At 38.1% G+C, this 13,453-nt stretch overlaps 1 protein-coding gene across 1 annotated transcript in view; it reads right to left on the bottom strand.

The window, feature by feature from the left end:
- LOC110047773 (uncharacterized) overlaps nt 1-13,453 on the bottom strand; it is a 26,967-nt gene extending 13,514 nt beyond the window's left edge. The window contains exons 1-10 of the mRNA XM_089292387.1: nt 13,274-13,453; nt 12,121-12,154; nt 11,403-11,501; nt 10,470-10,550; nt 9,911-9,961; nt 5,813-5,981; nt 1,503-1,536; nt 1,278-1,328; nt 278-761; nt 31-125 (exon numbers count right to left, since the gene is read on the bottom strand). Of these exons, the coding sequence (XP_089148513.1) occupies nt 31-125; nt 278-761; nt 1,278-1,328; nt 1,503-1,536; nt 5,813-5,981; nt 9,911-9,961; nt 10,470-10,540 (955 nt within the window). The 5' untranslated portion in view covers nt 10,541-10,550; nt 11,403-11,501; nt 12,121-12,154; nt 13,274-13,453. The remainder of the gene's footprint in view (nt 1-30; nt 126-277; nt 762-1,277; nt 1,329-1,502; nt 1,537-5,812; nt 5,982-9,910; nt 9,962-10,469; nt 10,551-11,402; nt 11,502-12,120; nt 12,155-13,273) is intronic.

Here is a 13,453-nt window from a genome sequence, read left to right as displayed (position 1 = left end):
CGGGGGGAGAGCCTAATCTGTTATGCCTACCTGACACAATCCCTGCCCCTGACTGAGCAGTATTACCATTGGTTGTCACTGGGAGTGTCGATGTAGTATGGGGTGGAGATCCTGATCTGTCACACCTACCCAACACAATCCCCACCCCTGACTGAACAGTACCACCATTGGTTGTCACAGTGTGTGTCGATGTAGTACGGGATGGAGATCCTGATCTGTTACGCCTACCTGACACAATCCGTGCCCCCGACTGAACAGTATCAGCATTGGTTGTCACAGTGCCAGTTGATGTGGTACGGGGTGGAGATCGTACTCTGTTATGCCTACCTGACACATTCCCTGCCCCCGACTGAAAAGTATCAGCATTGACTGTGACAGTGCTGTCGATGTAGTAAGGGGTGGAGATCCTAATCTGTTACGCCTACCTGACACAATCCCTGCCCTTGATTGAACTGTGTCCGCATTGGATGTTACAGTTTGTGTCAATGTAGTGTGGGTTGTAGATCCCACTCTGGTATGCCTCCCTGGCACAACCCCTGACCTACCTGTACCTGTGTCATTAGTGTTTGTCAAAGTTGGGCTGTTTGGTGGACGTGCCCTTATGCTGCTAGAGCTGTTGTGGTAACTGTTTATTCCATCTACACTACTAGCATGGGTTGTGGCAGTACGAGTGGAGGTGGATCTATTGCTTACACCCCTTACCCTGGAATCTGCCTGCTGTCCTCCCCCAGATCCAGAGGCTGTACCTTGGGCTGTGGCCACTATTTACCAACCAGAAAAGAAAAGAGTATTCACAGTGATATTGAACCTTTCAAAGTGCTGTCGCAATCTGAGAGAAGATTACTAGTCAAGAAGCCATTCATTCAAGGAGAAATTAGTTCACACCATTGATTCTTAACTTAACAAGTTGGAGATTGACTACAAAATCTAGATATCTGGATCCTGTACAATCAATCAACGGCATTATGTTGGTTAAACTCGCTGGGTTTCCTTCAAGAATCGCCCTCATTGGCATCAGTAAAGTTTCTTGATAACATGTAATAATTAGGGGCCCCTGTGAGCAAGTACTCTCTTGTACCTAGCTTGGTCATTCTGACCACCAAGATATTGATGATTAGGCCCCTGTAGGTGCTCCCCTAACTTGAGTGCCAAGAGAGAAAATCTCATGGGTCAACCTTCAGGGAATTTTCAAGTAAGCTTCCAGAAAAGTATGGGCATGATATTTGATATCGCATTGGTTTAAACGTTGGCTTGAATGCAATGGAAAATTCAATTACCTTGAGGAAGATAGCCTTGCCTAAATGATAAGCCTCGGCTTGATTTCCGTCCTTTAAAAAAGATGTCATAAATTTAATACAAAACATTTTATGAAGTAAGTGCAATTGAACCATTTAAACCCTGCCATCTGAGTAGCCATAGTTATTTTACTTGACATTGCAGCATCAGAATTTTAATACTGATTTACATACATTATTCAATTGATATAACAAATTCACACCCACCTCCTCGTGATGCTGATGGTCTAGGTGGCCGATCCTGTAGAGAAAAAACAAAATTTTGTTCTCTAAAAAAATTATTGTATATAAAAAAGATATCAGAGGAATAAGAGAAGTAAGGGATTTAGTTTAATTGTTCAAGTTTACTGTCTACAGTTAGGTTAATTCTACACAAAGGTGTCATGATTACTTGTGCCTATAATTTTTTTTTAGAAACATCTCTTCATTTGCACTTATTTGTTTCTTAAACATTCAAGCATTCAAGCAAAATGTACTAGGTCTGTGTTAAACACTATGCAAGGACATTTTTCAGCAGGACACCTGTGAGCTTATTTTGTAAACTTATAAAAAATATATTTAAGAGTGAATGCCTATAAAAATGGACCTAAATCGCCTATCAATGGCACAAGTTGAAAAATTGATTTCGCTTGTATTTTGTCCATAGATAGGTCCTAGTAAGAATAGAAACGGACCATAGTTAGTTTCTGCTAATACAGCTTTCTTTGGTAGAAATACGCCAAAAACGATTTCGACCCGACTGGGCTCAAAATCTACTTCTGGTTTTGCTGAATTTTCCGAATATTCGATTGCTTCGCGCTCCACAGAACAGCTACTTGAGAATCTTTCAATAGATTTTATATTCAGTTCAGGTCTTCGTCGTAAGTCTGAGCGAAAAATAAAATAAATCAAAGTTAGTTTTGGGCCCGAAAAGAGATAAAACTGACACGGAAAATTTTACAGTATGCCACAGGAGGATTATTGCATTATAACATCGCCATATTTTTCTATGGGCTATAACTTTAAATACCATAAAAACACCTTCTACGGGTTAAATATACACCCACCTGTTAGGATATCAAAAAATATCTCTGGGCAAATGGTTTCAAGTCGCCCGCCTTGGCCTGTGTTTCTCGTAGATTTTGCCCAAAATCCACCATTGGGATGTAAACAACTGCGTGATGCGGAGAGCCACTCTTGAGTAAAATATTCATTTCCAGCAATCCGATGAAAGCAATTTTTGAAAAGTTGTGTGAATAAAATAATGGAAAATGTTTTTTTTTGTTTTGTTTAAGTTAGTATAAATATATATGTTTTTTCATTTGCATTGCAACACCCACGACATCCCTGATAAAGAATGTTACTACAGTACTTCGGGAAATGATTTTAACACTTGTTTGTTTCATAGATTTCACTGATAACTTATAATACAGTGGCAGTTTTAGAGATACACTTAACCAGTCCTCTATGGTTTGCCAATTGAATCATTGACTGACAAACAAGAGAAAATGACAAATAAAGTCAAGTGGAAATACCATAATTTCTATAAACTACTAACTGCGTGACGGCATCTCAGCTCTTCTAGCTGTGTAGAAAATTTGTACCTACACAATATGCTCAAACTCAGCTAGAAAACCTGGAATTTCTTGAGTTGAATTAGCCGAGGAAGAAATTGCGTTTAAGTTTCAATCATACTGGGAAAAAAAATCATCTTTTCTACTTTGGTTGTTTGATCAATTACCTGAAATTTGCAGATCATATCACTGGTAGACAAATCATGTAAACATTACAGTGGTCGATTTAGGACTAGGTTTACACTAAAGGAGTTTTTTTGGATTCGTAAAAGTTCCTGGATTCATCAATTTTAGAGTATTCGGATTAGTAGAGGTTTACAGTGAAAGGATATTCGGATTCTTAACCATTTATACACAACGATAACTCCGGGAACATTCATGATGGAATGGTTAACAAGCAGTTTGTTGCCTCGACGACGAGAAACAAAATGCCTCCGAAAATAAGGCTAGGGGTAGGTTGAGACAGTCTGAAGCTTTCTTTCAACTCGCTGACCACGGTACTGTTATCCATCATGTCAGGTCCCTCCAGGTATTTATTCTGGTCTTTACTTAATATCTAGAACCGTCGAGGTTTTTGATCATGCCATCGTCGTCATCTGCGCAGTAAAGTATAAATTGGGTTTCTGAGGAGTATGGCATTACCCATTATAAAAGTGATTATCTACGCCTGAAACAGCACGAGGTAATCACCCAGCGACCGCCATCAAATGGCCATCAATGTGACTACGACTCGACTACGTCTGGATCATGTAATCCACCATTTTCGTTCCACCGCAAACTCAAAAGATCACAGGCGAAAAAATATCCGGATTCGAGAGAAAATCGTTTACACGACAAAACTCTCCGGATTCAAAAGTTTTCGGATTCAAAGTTCCCACTTTAAATTCCGGATTCAAAATCTCCGGAGTCACGACCAAACCGAGGAGTTTTTATTTCGGATTCGTCCACTTTTGTGTAAACGGCAAAATCAATCCGGCACTAAAACGTTCAGGATTCATCACAAATCCGGAACAATTTCCTCTAGTGTAAACCTACAATCCTGGCCATAAGTTGTTGGGACACCTCCCCTTATTGCGCGCTAAAATCCACGATTTCAACTACATCCTTAACGTTTTAGAACAAAAGGTGAATAGAAGCAAGTACAATTGACTCCCCTCCCCCCTAGCAATGTTGCATGAAAATGAAGCTATTCTGAAGACTAGATCGGATGTGGGAAAAAAGGAAAAAGGGACAATAGAAAGTGGTTAGATAGTTGTGTTGGAACCAAACACGATTGCTTAAAAATCACTATTATTGGAATATCTTATCGTCTCTTTAGTTCGACAATACTGTTCTAGGAGGCAAACAATTCTTGAAACGTGGCTATTCTGAAGCTATTATCAAGGATTTTTTTTTTCTTCAAGATTTTTATCAACATTGACAGGGGGGAGAGGGGTAGGCAGGCTTGCGCGGTTTTGGTCTTAAGAGAGGCTGCCTGTGAAGTCATCTGCCGTAACTGTCCCAACACTTTTGACCAGGATTGTAGTCTTAAATGAACAGCGAACATCCATCTTGTTTTGTTCGCGGAAGTCGGTCACAGAAGAGCGAATTTCAATGAAATATATATATATAATTTGATTAAGCAATTAGCCAAAAATAGGTTGGCCGCCAAAACAGTTTAGGGTTTAGCCTAACTCTAACCTTAAGTTTTAAGACTGAAGAAAAAAAGAAAAAAAGCATTGAGTATTTCAGTTGTTTGAAACAGAAACATTCGTGCTCAATGAACTATATGTATAGTACGTGCGTAACCTGGAAAGCAATCCGTCCAGCACAGTAATTGTTCAAATTAACAGTTTACCGAGACACTCGCACTGTCGATGCCTCTTATATATGATTTAAACTTTTAGGATTTGTTTACTTTACTTTTTCCAACTCTTCAGCAGGAGGAAAGGCACTAAATGTGCTGGTACAAATAAAAAGGTTTAACCGAAAATCGATCCGTCGTAATCAACAAATACAAATTTAATCACTGTAGCGTTCCTTCAGATCACGTAAGGCTACAAACCAACAATATCAACTTGTCATTACGCTTAACAAATGAACTTAGAACGATTTTCTTTCTAGAACTCGTTCTTGTAATTAAAATGATCAAAGAAAGACCGACAGCCTAAAACGACATAGCAGTAACACCCGAACTCCAAGTAAATTATTTTAATTGGCGTTTTTAATTAACGAAATTTCCAAAGTGATGACTTTCAAAATATTAAAGTTAAAAGTGGTCCATTATGTTTTTCTTTTTTCACCCAAATATTCTAAGATAGCCATCCGCGGTTTGTTGGAAACGAATTATGTATTCAGGATGACCGCCAGCGTCACGCAATTGTTTACATTCTCACGGCGGTTCAGGGAAAAATTTATGAGAAGCACAGGCCAAGACGGGCGACTTAAAACAATTTGCCCAGAGATATTTTTTGATTTTCAAACAGGTGGGTGTACAGTTAACCCGTAGAAAGTGTTTCTATGGCATTTAAAGTTATAGCCCATAGAAAAATATGGCGATATTTTAGTGCTATAATTCGTTTGCAACACATCGTAATATTTTGCGTTTCTGTTCGATCTCGTTTCGGGCTTAAACGAAACCTCGATTTATTTTATTTTTCGCTCAGTCATACCATGAAGACCTGAGCTGAATGTAAAAACCATTGAAAGATTCTCAAGTAGCTGTTCTGCGGAGCGCGAAGCAATCAAATATTCGGAAAATTCAGCAAAACCGGAAGTAGATTTTGAGCCCAATCGGAAAAAAATCGTTTTTCGCAAATTTCTCCCCCAAAAGGCTGCATTAGCAGAAACTAACTATGGTCCGTTTGTTTACTAGCTAGGGCCAATCTATGGGCAAAAAATGAGCAAAATCGATTTTTCGACTTGTGCCGTTGTTTGGTCCATAGTTATGGGCACTGGCTCTTAAATGTAAATATGAACGAGTACCTCATGATCACTAGGGCTGCTCTTTATTAAGCGCAGGTACAGTGCACCCTGGCCACACACTTTCTTCAATTCCCTGGCAGAAAACCCTGAAAATGGCCGGACAGCATGGATCAACACGTTTCTCGAGCTTTTATCAGTTGCGAGAATTTCAAAGCAGTACTCTCCATCACTAAGAGGCAGAGTAATATTACCCATGAATAAAGCGTTTCAATTTATTTCATACTGTAGACCAATACTACAGAGCTGAAAAAAAAAAACTGCTGAAAACAGGGTGATTGTTTTAATTAGAGTTTCCAAAGATTTTGTCTATCAGAGCCTGTCTTTAATTGGGTGCTGATCTTCTTGTCTTGGCTGGACTAATCTTATTATTAAAAGCAATGTACATACTGCCAGGTTACCGCAGTTATCATCAAATGTTATCAATGTGGCCAATGCATTTTTCTGCTATATGAAACAGGTGTTAGAAAACATTAATAGGATCAGAATTAATAAAACCTGTTTTGTATAGTGTAGAATAGGTGTATGAGTTTCTGCTTTCAAAAGTCATTTTGAAAGCAATTTACATTGATATATATAGATGTGTAAACGATGTTGGTTTGCCAACGATGATGCCTTGGAGAAAAGGATCCAATGGATACAGAACGCTTCTTCTTTAAATAATTACAGGTTGAATAAACAGAAGAAGATGCAAACTTTTCTCGTAGGAGGTCTTTAATTCAAGTGGACGTTTCGCCCATTCGGGCTTCTTCAACACTAAGAATATCAATACTTGGAATAAAATTTACAAAAAGTGAAAAAGGTTAAATAAGTTACAAAACAATAACTTACAAAGAGAACAAAGAAATAAATTTTTTTTTCACATAAGATTAATAAGAATTACGTAATAATCAAAATAGCAAAATGCCCGCTAAAAAGCAAATAAAAACAAATAAAATACAGCAGCAAGATGGTGTTAATTGTAGCGAATCCTATTCCTGGAATGAAACTCGCACCTTTTGTTGAGTCCATGAGGTGTGAGGGTGCATAATTGAGCACACCAAAAGGCCTCTCTTGTGAGCAAACGGTCATCAAGACTATTATTATTGACACAGATTACACAACTGTTCAATAATTCAAAATTCAAAATCTGCCAGAGCATGAGGCTCTTTGTTAAAATGAATAGCAACTTGACAAGTACGTTTTTGGTGATCATAGAAGACTTGTGGTTGCAGAAACGAATTTTAAATTCGTTACTTGTGGACCCAACATATTGCACATTGCACTTCTTGCACATAACCAAGTAACCAATGGCAGTGCCACAGCACAATGTAATAAGCCAAAGGGGATTCCCCTGTTTGTGGGTTTTAATGGTTCCAAAAGCCTTGGCAGGCTTGGCATTACCATTGATAACCCAATTAGCAGTTTCCTCATTAATTTGGCCCTTCTCAAACCACTTTGTACTCCATTGTGTGATGACACTAACATAGTCAGCACTTGGATCATGCTCAAGCTTTTGATAGTGGAGTGGATTCTCTAACTGTTCTTTCATTGTGGTGTCGTAATCACTTTTATCAATCACCACAAATTTAGACCCCTTGTCTTGAATTTTGATGGTAACATTGTCAACCTGCTTAAGTGTAGCCAGAGCCTGTCTCTCTCCAACGGAAAGATTGTCATGAATAAAGCGGACATTCTCTGGGTCAAACAACTCAGTTCTAACGGAATCTAAGAAGAGTTCAAGCTCAGGAACATGGGACACGGGAGCCTTCCAACTCGAAACTTTCTTAACGGTGGGAAAGAGGCTGAGGGGGACTGGTGCTTATTACATCATGCTGTGGCACTGCCATTGAGAACCTTTCAGCATTTACAGAATTTTAAGCCTCTAGCCCAAAATTTGCCATCGTTTGTCAAGGATACCGCACATTTGTTGCAGAGAATCGAGGAACTTAACAAAACAGGCCCCTTTCCCAAGGACAGTCTTTTAGTTTCATGGGACATGGTTGCTATGTTTCCCAACATTGACAATAATTTGGGAATTAATGCTGTTATAGAAGCCTTAGAGGCTAGGCCAGTCAAATTTCCATCTACTGATTGCATAGTTGAGGCCGTACAAATTTGTCTCAAGCACAATAATTCGTTTTTTGAAGATGACAACTTTCTTCAGATTCATGGTACGGCTATGGGTCCCAAAAACGCATGCAGTTACGCTGATCTAGCCATGGGAATTATTGATAAGAAAGCCAAATCAGGGAAAATTAAACCCAACCTATGGTGGAGGTACAGGGATGACATTTTTGATCTTTGGACCCAAGGGCCTGCTAAACTCGATGAGTTCACGCATTATATTAATTCTTTGTACTCCACCATTAAATTTACTCTAGTTTCTTCTCCCAATTCACTTAACGTACTAGATCTTACTCTCAATCTGGTGGACAGTTTCATCCAGACTGATATCTACTCCAAACCTACGGATAACCATAGTTACTTGCTACGGAATAGCGCACACCCTGCCCATGTTACCAGGGCCATTCCCTATGGAGTAGCTACCAGGATCCAAAGGAATTGTTCTACTGATGAGGCATGTAGTAAACGCTCTTCTCATGACAAGAGATCTCTATAAAACCACATTAAGTATTAACTTTGTTCTTAAAATGAATGAAATTAACAAAGAAATGATAATTAATTAAACAATGGCTCAATTTAAAAACATTAAAATTGCTAAGTCATACACTCTATTTTATCACCACTATAAAATTAAGCAATACAAATTAAGCACGTACAATTTTTCTATGAAGTTATGGAAGCATGAGTGAACTTTTGGAAGAAACTGAAATGCTGTTGGAACAGGAGCCATTAGCCAAGTGTTTCTAACGTTTTTCAAGTTCTTCAAAATTTTCATGAGTGGTTCTATAAATCAATGGAATCACGGAGAACATGTTGTTTTCTATTTCATTTAGAAAGTACCAAGACTTAAAAAAAGAAAACAACTTGCTCAGGGCTGTCATTAAGTTTTCATTCAACTGTAGCCTTGATCTCCACACCTGTCACAAATTTGTTACTTTATGGATGAATTAAACCTACAACAGCAAAGTTCAACTGTAACATCAAGGACCCATCCAACATGTTCAGCCGTAACTGGTGCTAAGGGGTACAGCCCTTATTGATAGCTCTGTTGCTTACTTTGATGTTCAAAATGAAAATTCTCTTTGCTTGTGCCATCATTACTTCGACACCTCATGCTAATATTTATTTCTATTAAACAATTAGATAATGAGCTCAAGATTTCTATCAAGAAAGCGAACATGAATAATATAATTTTTGGCACTACTAAGGTTGATTTTGTGACAGTGGATGGTATAATTAAGTAAAATACCTGAGTTGCCAAAGCATCCACTTTGCAAACTGGCACAACAACTTATCACATGATCAATTTCAAGAGTTAATTGTACATGCAAAAGAGCACCTTGTGGATCGGAGTTAGGCTTAGGATTAGACAACCCAACAGTATGGGTTGGGATGGAAGGATAACTAGAATTCAGGTGTGGACAAGTACAGTTGGAACTTCACTTGTCCAGGAAGCAAAGTTTGAATTTCCAGGAGGGTCTGCAGGGAGCTGGGTGGTTTACACACAAACAAAAACAAAACAAATGCAATCAAAACTATGTAAAGGGTTGGGTACCTCCCCCATTAAAGATCTTCAACCAATTCCACAAATCAGCAATAGTATGATTTAACATGTTCAATTATATATCTCACTCAAAATGTTTGTTCAGACATGCCTTTTAAAAAAATCTAATTGATGCATGCTTACTATGATAAATATTGTTATGAGTGTGACAAATTTATTGACAATAATTTAATGGTATATAATTTAATGGTATATATGTGTCTATTTTATGCACTGAAAAATCAGTCATAGACTTGTTTCATTTGACTTTACCAACAAACATTTTAAATACAAAATAGCATCTAAGGGACCCCTACTTTGCCACCCTGATTGTGTTTTAGCCATAAACAAGTGCATTGCAGTTGCAAATTACATTTAGGAAACGGTCATTGACACCACTTCACTTTAAATTAAATGCTTATTGACAATTAATTAAATTACATGTCAACAACCTGGTCACTTTCCTCCTCTTCCTGTCTCTCTTCATCATCATCAGAATCTTCCTGTGAATCAAACAATAATTGGCTGAACTTCATTTAATGGAACCACTACTAAATGAACTACATTTGACTTCATAACAATTGTCTTATTGTCTTGTGAAGAAGTTCAGTGTTTGTTCCCTGTAAACTGACTGCAATTTATTTTGTCAAATCATGCAGTTATCCTTGTGGATGGTTCTAATAAGGCAGTCACGGTTGTTAAGACAAACCTTGTTAAATTACATTGTACATTTTATATACATGCTGATGGAATTCAAGATCTGACTCAATTGAGTCGTGAACCTTTCCAATAAACCTGCACATCCATGACAATCAATATCTGATTGAACAGAGAGCAATAAAACTTTATATTCCAAATTGTTTGCAACAAGTATATTACACTTTGATTTAACAACAACATAGTTCTGAATGCTGCCGCTAAAATAAAAATAGAGATTGTTTGACCAAACAAATTCCTTTCCTGTACATATGTAAAATTAGCTGAATGATCAACATATTTTTGTATACTTACGGGGATTCCTGGACTGGGTGTTTTGGCAAGGTAGCTGTGTAGGCTCTCAAAGACTTCTTCAAACTCCCCATTGTCGGATCCCTACATGGCAAGAAGTTATTTTTCACACAATTTAAGACTAACTGGTATGCATGTAGCACATATATATTTTCAGCTATTAAAAGCAAATATATGCACATTGACTGAGACTTTCAATTTTATATCAAACCATCAAACGTTTTGAAACATGCAAACATGGCTTGACGATATAGTGAACCCTCTCGCAATTAGCCATACGTATTAAATTGGGATTAAATAAATAAGCTTAAATTTTAAATAAATAACTCAAAATTTAAGGTCACTCGGAACCTTGTGTACAAAAATTTCTTTGAAACTTTGCCAAAAGTTGCGTCATTAAAAATTTAATTTAATTTAACTTCTTAAAATTGAATAATAGAAAACCATAAATTCACCATGACGTTTTTGAATTATAAGCCCCTAAAGCTGTAGTTAATGGTGTTTTTAGCAGGTCATACTGTTGCTATGGTAACCTGTTGTGTCACGAAAATGATAACAATGTGTTCACCAATGATCATGCATTTTTTTAATAACATGTGTGTAGCTTCAAGTGATAAAGAGTAGTTGTAAATGACCCAGCGCAATCTAAGTGCTAGAAACTGTTTTGAGCCACCTTAAGCTATCCAAATAAAACTGATTACAATTCCGATCATACGAAATTATATCCAAAATTATGTGCAAGGCAAGGTTAGTTAGGGGAAAAAAAAAGTGCTATTATTTTTGCTAATCGGTTCGGTCGAGTTAAGCATTCTTATCTGACTAGACTATTGCTCAGCTAACAAAATATGGGGTTCAAGATTGGGTAGTAGTTGGACCAAACAACAGCGTCTTTAGTTCGCTGACCGATAGAAGAGAAGTTAATCAATCGATACCAACCTCACTGAGTGATGGGGGAATCAATTCCTCCTGATGGCCATCCTGATCACTGAACTCTTCCGAACTGTAGACGGAGTCCCTGTCATTGTGATCTCTCGCCTGCAAAGAGTTTGCTCTAATTAATCACTAGCACTTTGAACTTCTGCTCGGGAGCGATAAAACGACAGGCGACTTTATTTCGCAATGCGAAGAATGTAGGTTTAAAAACTGTATAAGAATTAAACGTATTTGGTCGGAGCAGCTAAACTTCGTGTCAATGATACGTGAATCGAGGTTCAAATGCACGAAAATGCGCGGAAGTTCAGATCAATTCACGAATTCTCGTTAGAAGCTTGGACACCGCTGAATTAGAAATAGAAACTTGCGACTCCAGTATGATGCTGCGTTAAACTGTGAAATGAGTTCGTGATTGCTGAATCACGTCTTGAAATTATGACTGATATAAAAGGCACATAGACAGCAAAAGAATGCCTTTGTCATCTGCAATTATTTAACGCACGGCTCAGGAAAAGGAAATTTCAGACATACCTCTGTATCACTGATGCTAAGTTGTGGACTTGCTGGCAAACTCATTTCTAATTAGCTTTCGGGCAAACTAACGAGTAGCGTGAAAAAGCGTTTTCTTTTAGTGGTCCTAAGTGGTCCTCGGTGTATCGGCAAAGCGATGCTGAAGTATAAATTGCCTCGTGGAACATGCACACGTTTCTAACTGCAATACCTGTCATTCCAAATGAGCTGTCAAGATCCAGGGCCTGGGGAATATCAACAAAACAAATAGTTCTCTATTTGAATTGATCTGGCAGAAATAGAAAAGATCTTTTGGACCTCTCCGATTCGTCAATCAATTATGGGTATCCGCCTACACCAGTTGACAGATTTAACAGAGTGTTGCTTGTTTCATGGCTACAAAGAGCTTTGTAAATTTGCTGGCCTCTTTGTATGGGATCCCCCATCTTGTTGTAGGCTCGATTTCCGCCGCTTTCTCGAGTCTGGTCTACGTGAAGCATGGGCTCCTTTCCCGAAGAGTGGCCGGTAATCAAGCCTAATCTCGTTAATCGTTGCTCATAAATGTGTATTCTCGTTAGCCTGTTAGCTTACAAATGCCTGGTGGCTGTTTAGTTTTGGATTTAAGAATTTGATGACTCCACCTGAAAACGCTCTATAAATAGGGCTGACAGATTAACAGATTAACCCTTCTGCGCAACGTACGGGTCTCCATACAGGTCTCTAATGCGGCACATCTCTTTTTTGTTTGATGGCAATTTCGTTTGACGCTCGATTGATTCACGTGTCGTGTTCACGTCACAATAACTGGTGTAAACAATTTGTTCCCAGATTTTCGCTCTATATGCTGTGGGATTTGGTTTTGACTTCATACACTATAAACAGTCTGCCTGTTTGCTGTTCAACAAATAAACTCCTAAAGACATGGCTAGGAAAAGCCAAGTTTTTTGCATATGTTTTAACTCGAAAACAAAGCAAAAACCAGCGGCAAAAATACAAAATACAAAAATTCTAATTGAAATCGCATGACATTTCTAAACAAATATCTACAGTTTTAAGAAGGATTGGATGGGTTTTTCTGTTGAAATTCTAGAATGATTTCAGACTGCCAGGTATGTAGTATTTTGAAAACACTTGCCGTGTGCCGGGTATCTAGACAACGAAATTTCTATTGTGATAAAAATGGATTCTCTGTCTTAATGGTAAGGAATCATCCAACCAACAGTCATATTTTGATAGAGGCTACAGTTATTTCATAGCAAACACAAGCAAATATTATGAAAACACTGTCAAACCACCAGGCCGCCTTCTACTTCATTAAAAACTTAAATAAAAATAGGTACAACAAATAAGATGCGTTTACTTACTTTGATCAGCTAGAGAAAGGAGTACACCCGCAACTCGAAGGAGTCTCCTTTTTGTCGTGTTCAATGGGTCCATCGCTACACTGAACTGTACAAATACCCAGGATATTAGCCTACATGTGCTGAAAGAGCACAACAAGAAAGCTGGCGGTCAAGTAGCCGCGAAAACGGGACAAATGGAGC

This window comes from Orbicella faveolata, unplaced genomic scaffold (assembly GCF_042242905.1).
Source record: "Orbicella faveolata isolate gen_17 unplaced genomic scaffold, um_ofav_v1 contig_24, whole genome shotgun sequence".
Classification (NCBI taxonomy): Eukaryota; Metazoa; Cnidaria; class Anthozoa; order Scleractinia; family Merulinidae; genus Orbicella; species Orbicella faveolata.
This window is presented reverse-complemented; position numbering and strand designations above follow the sequence as displayed.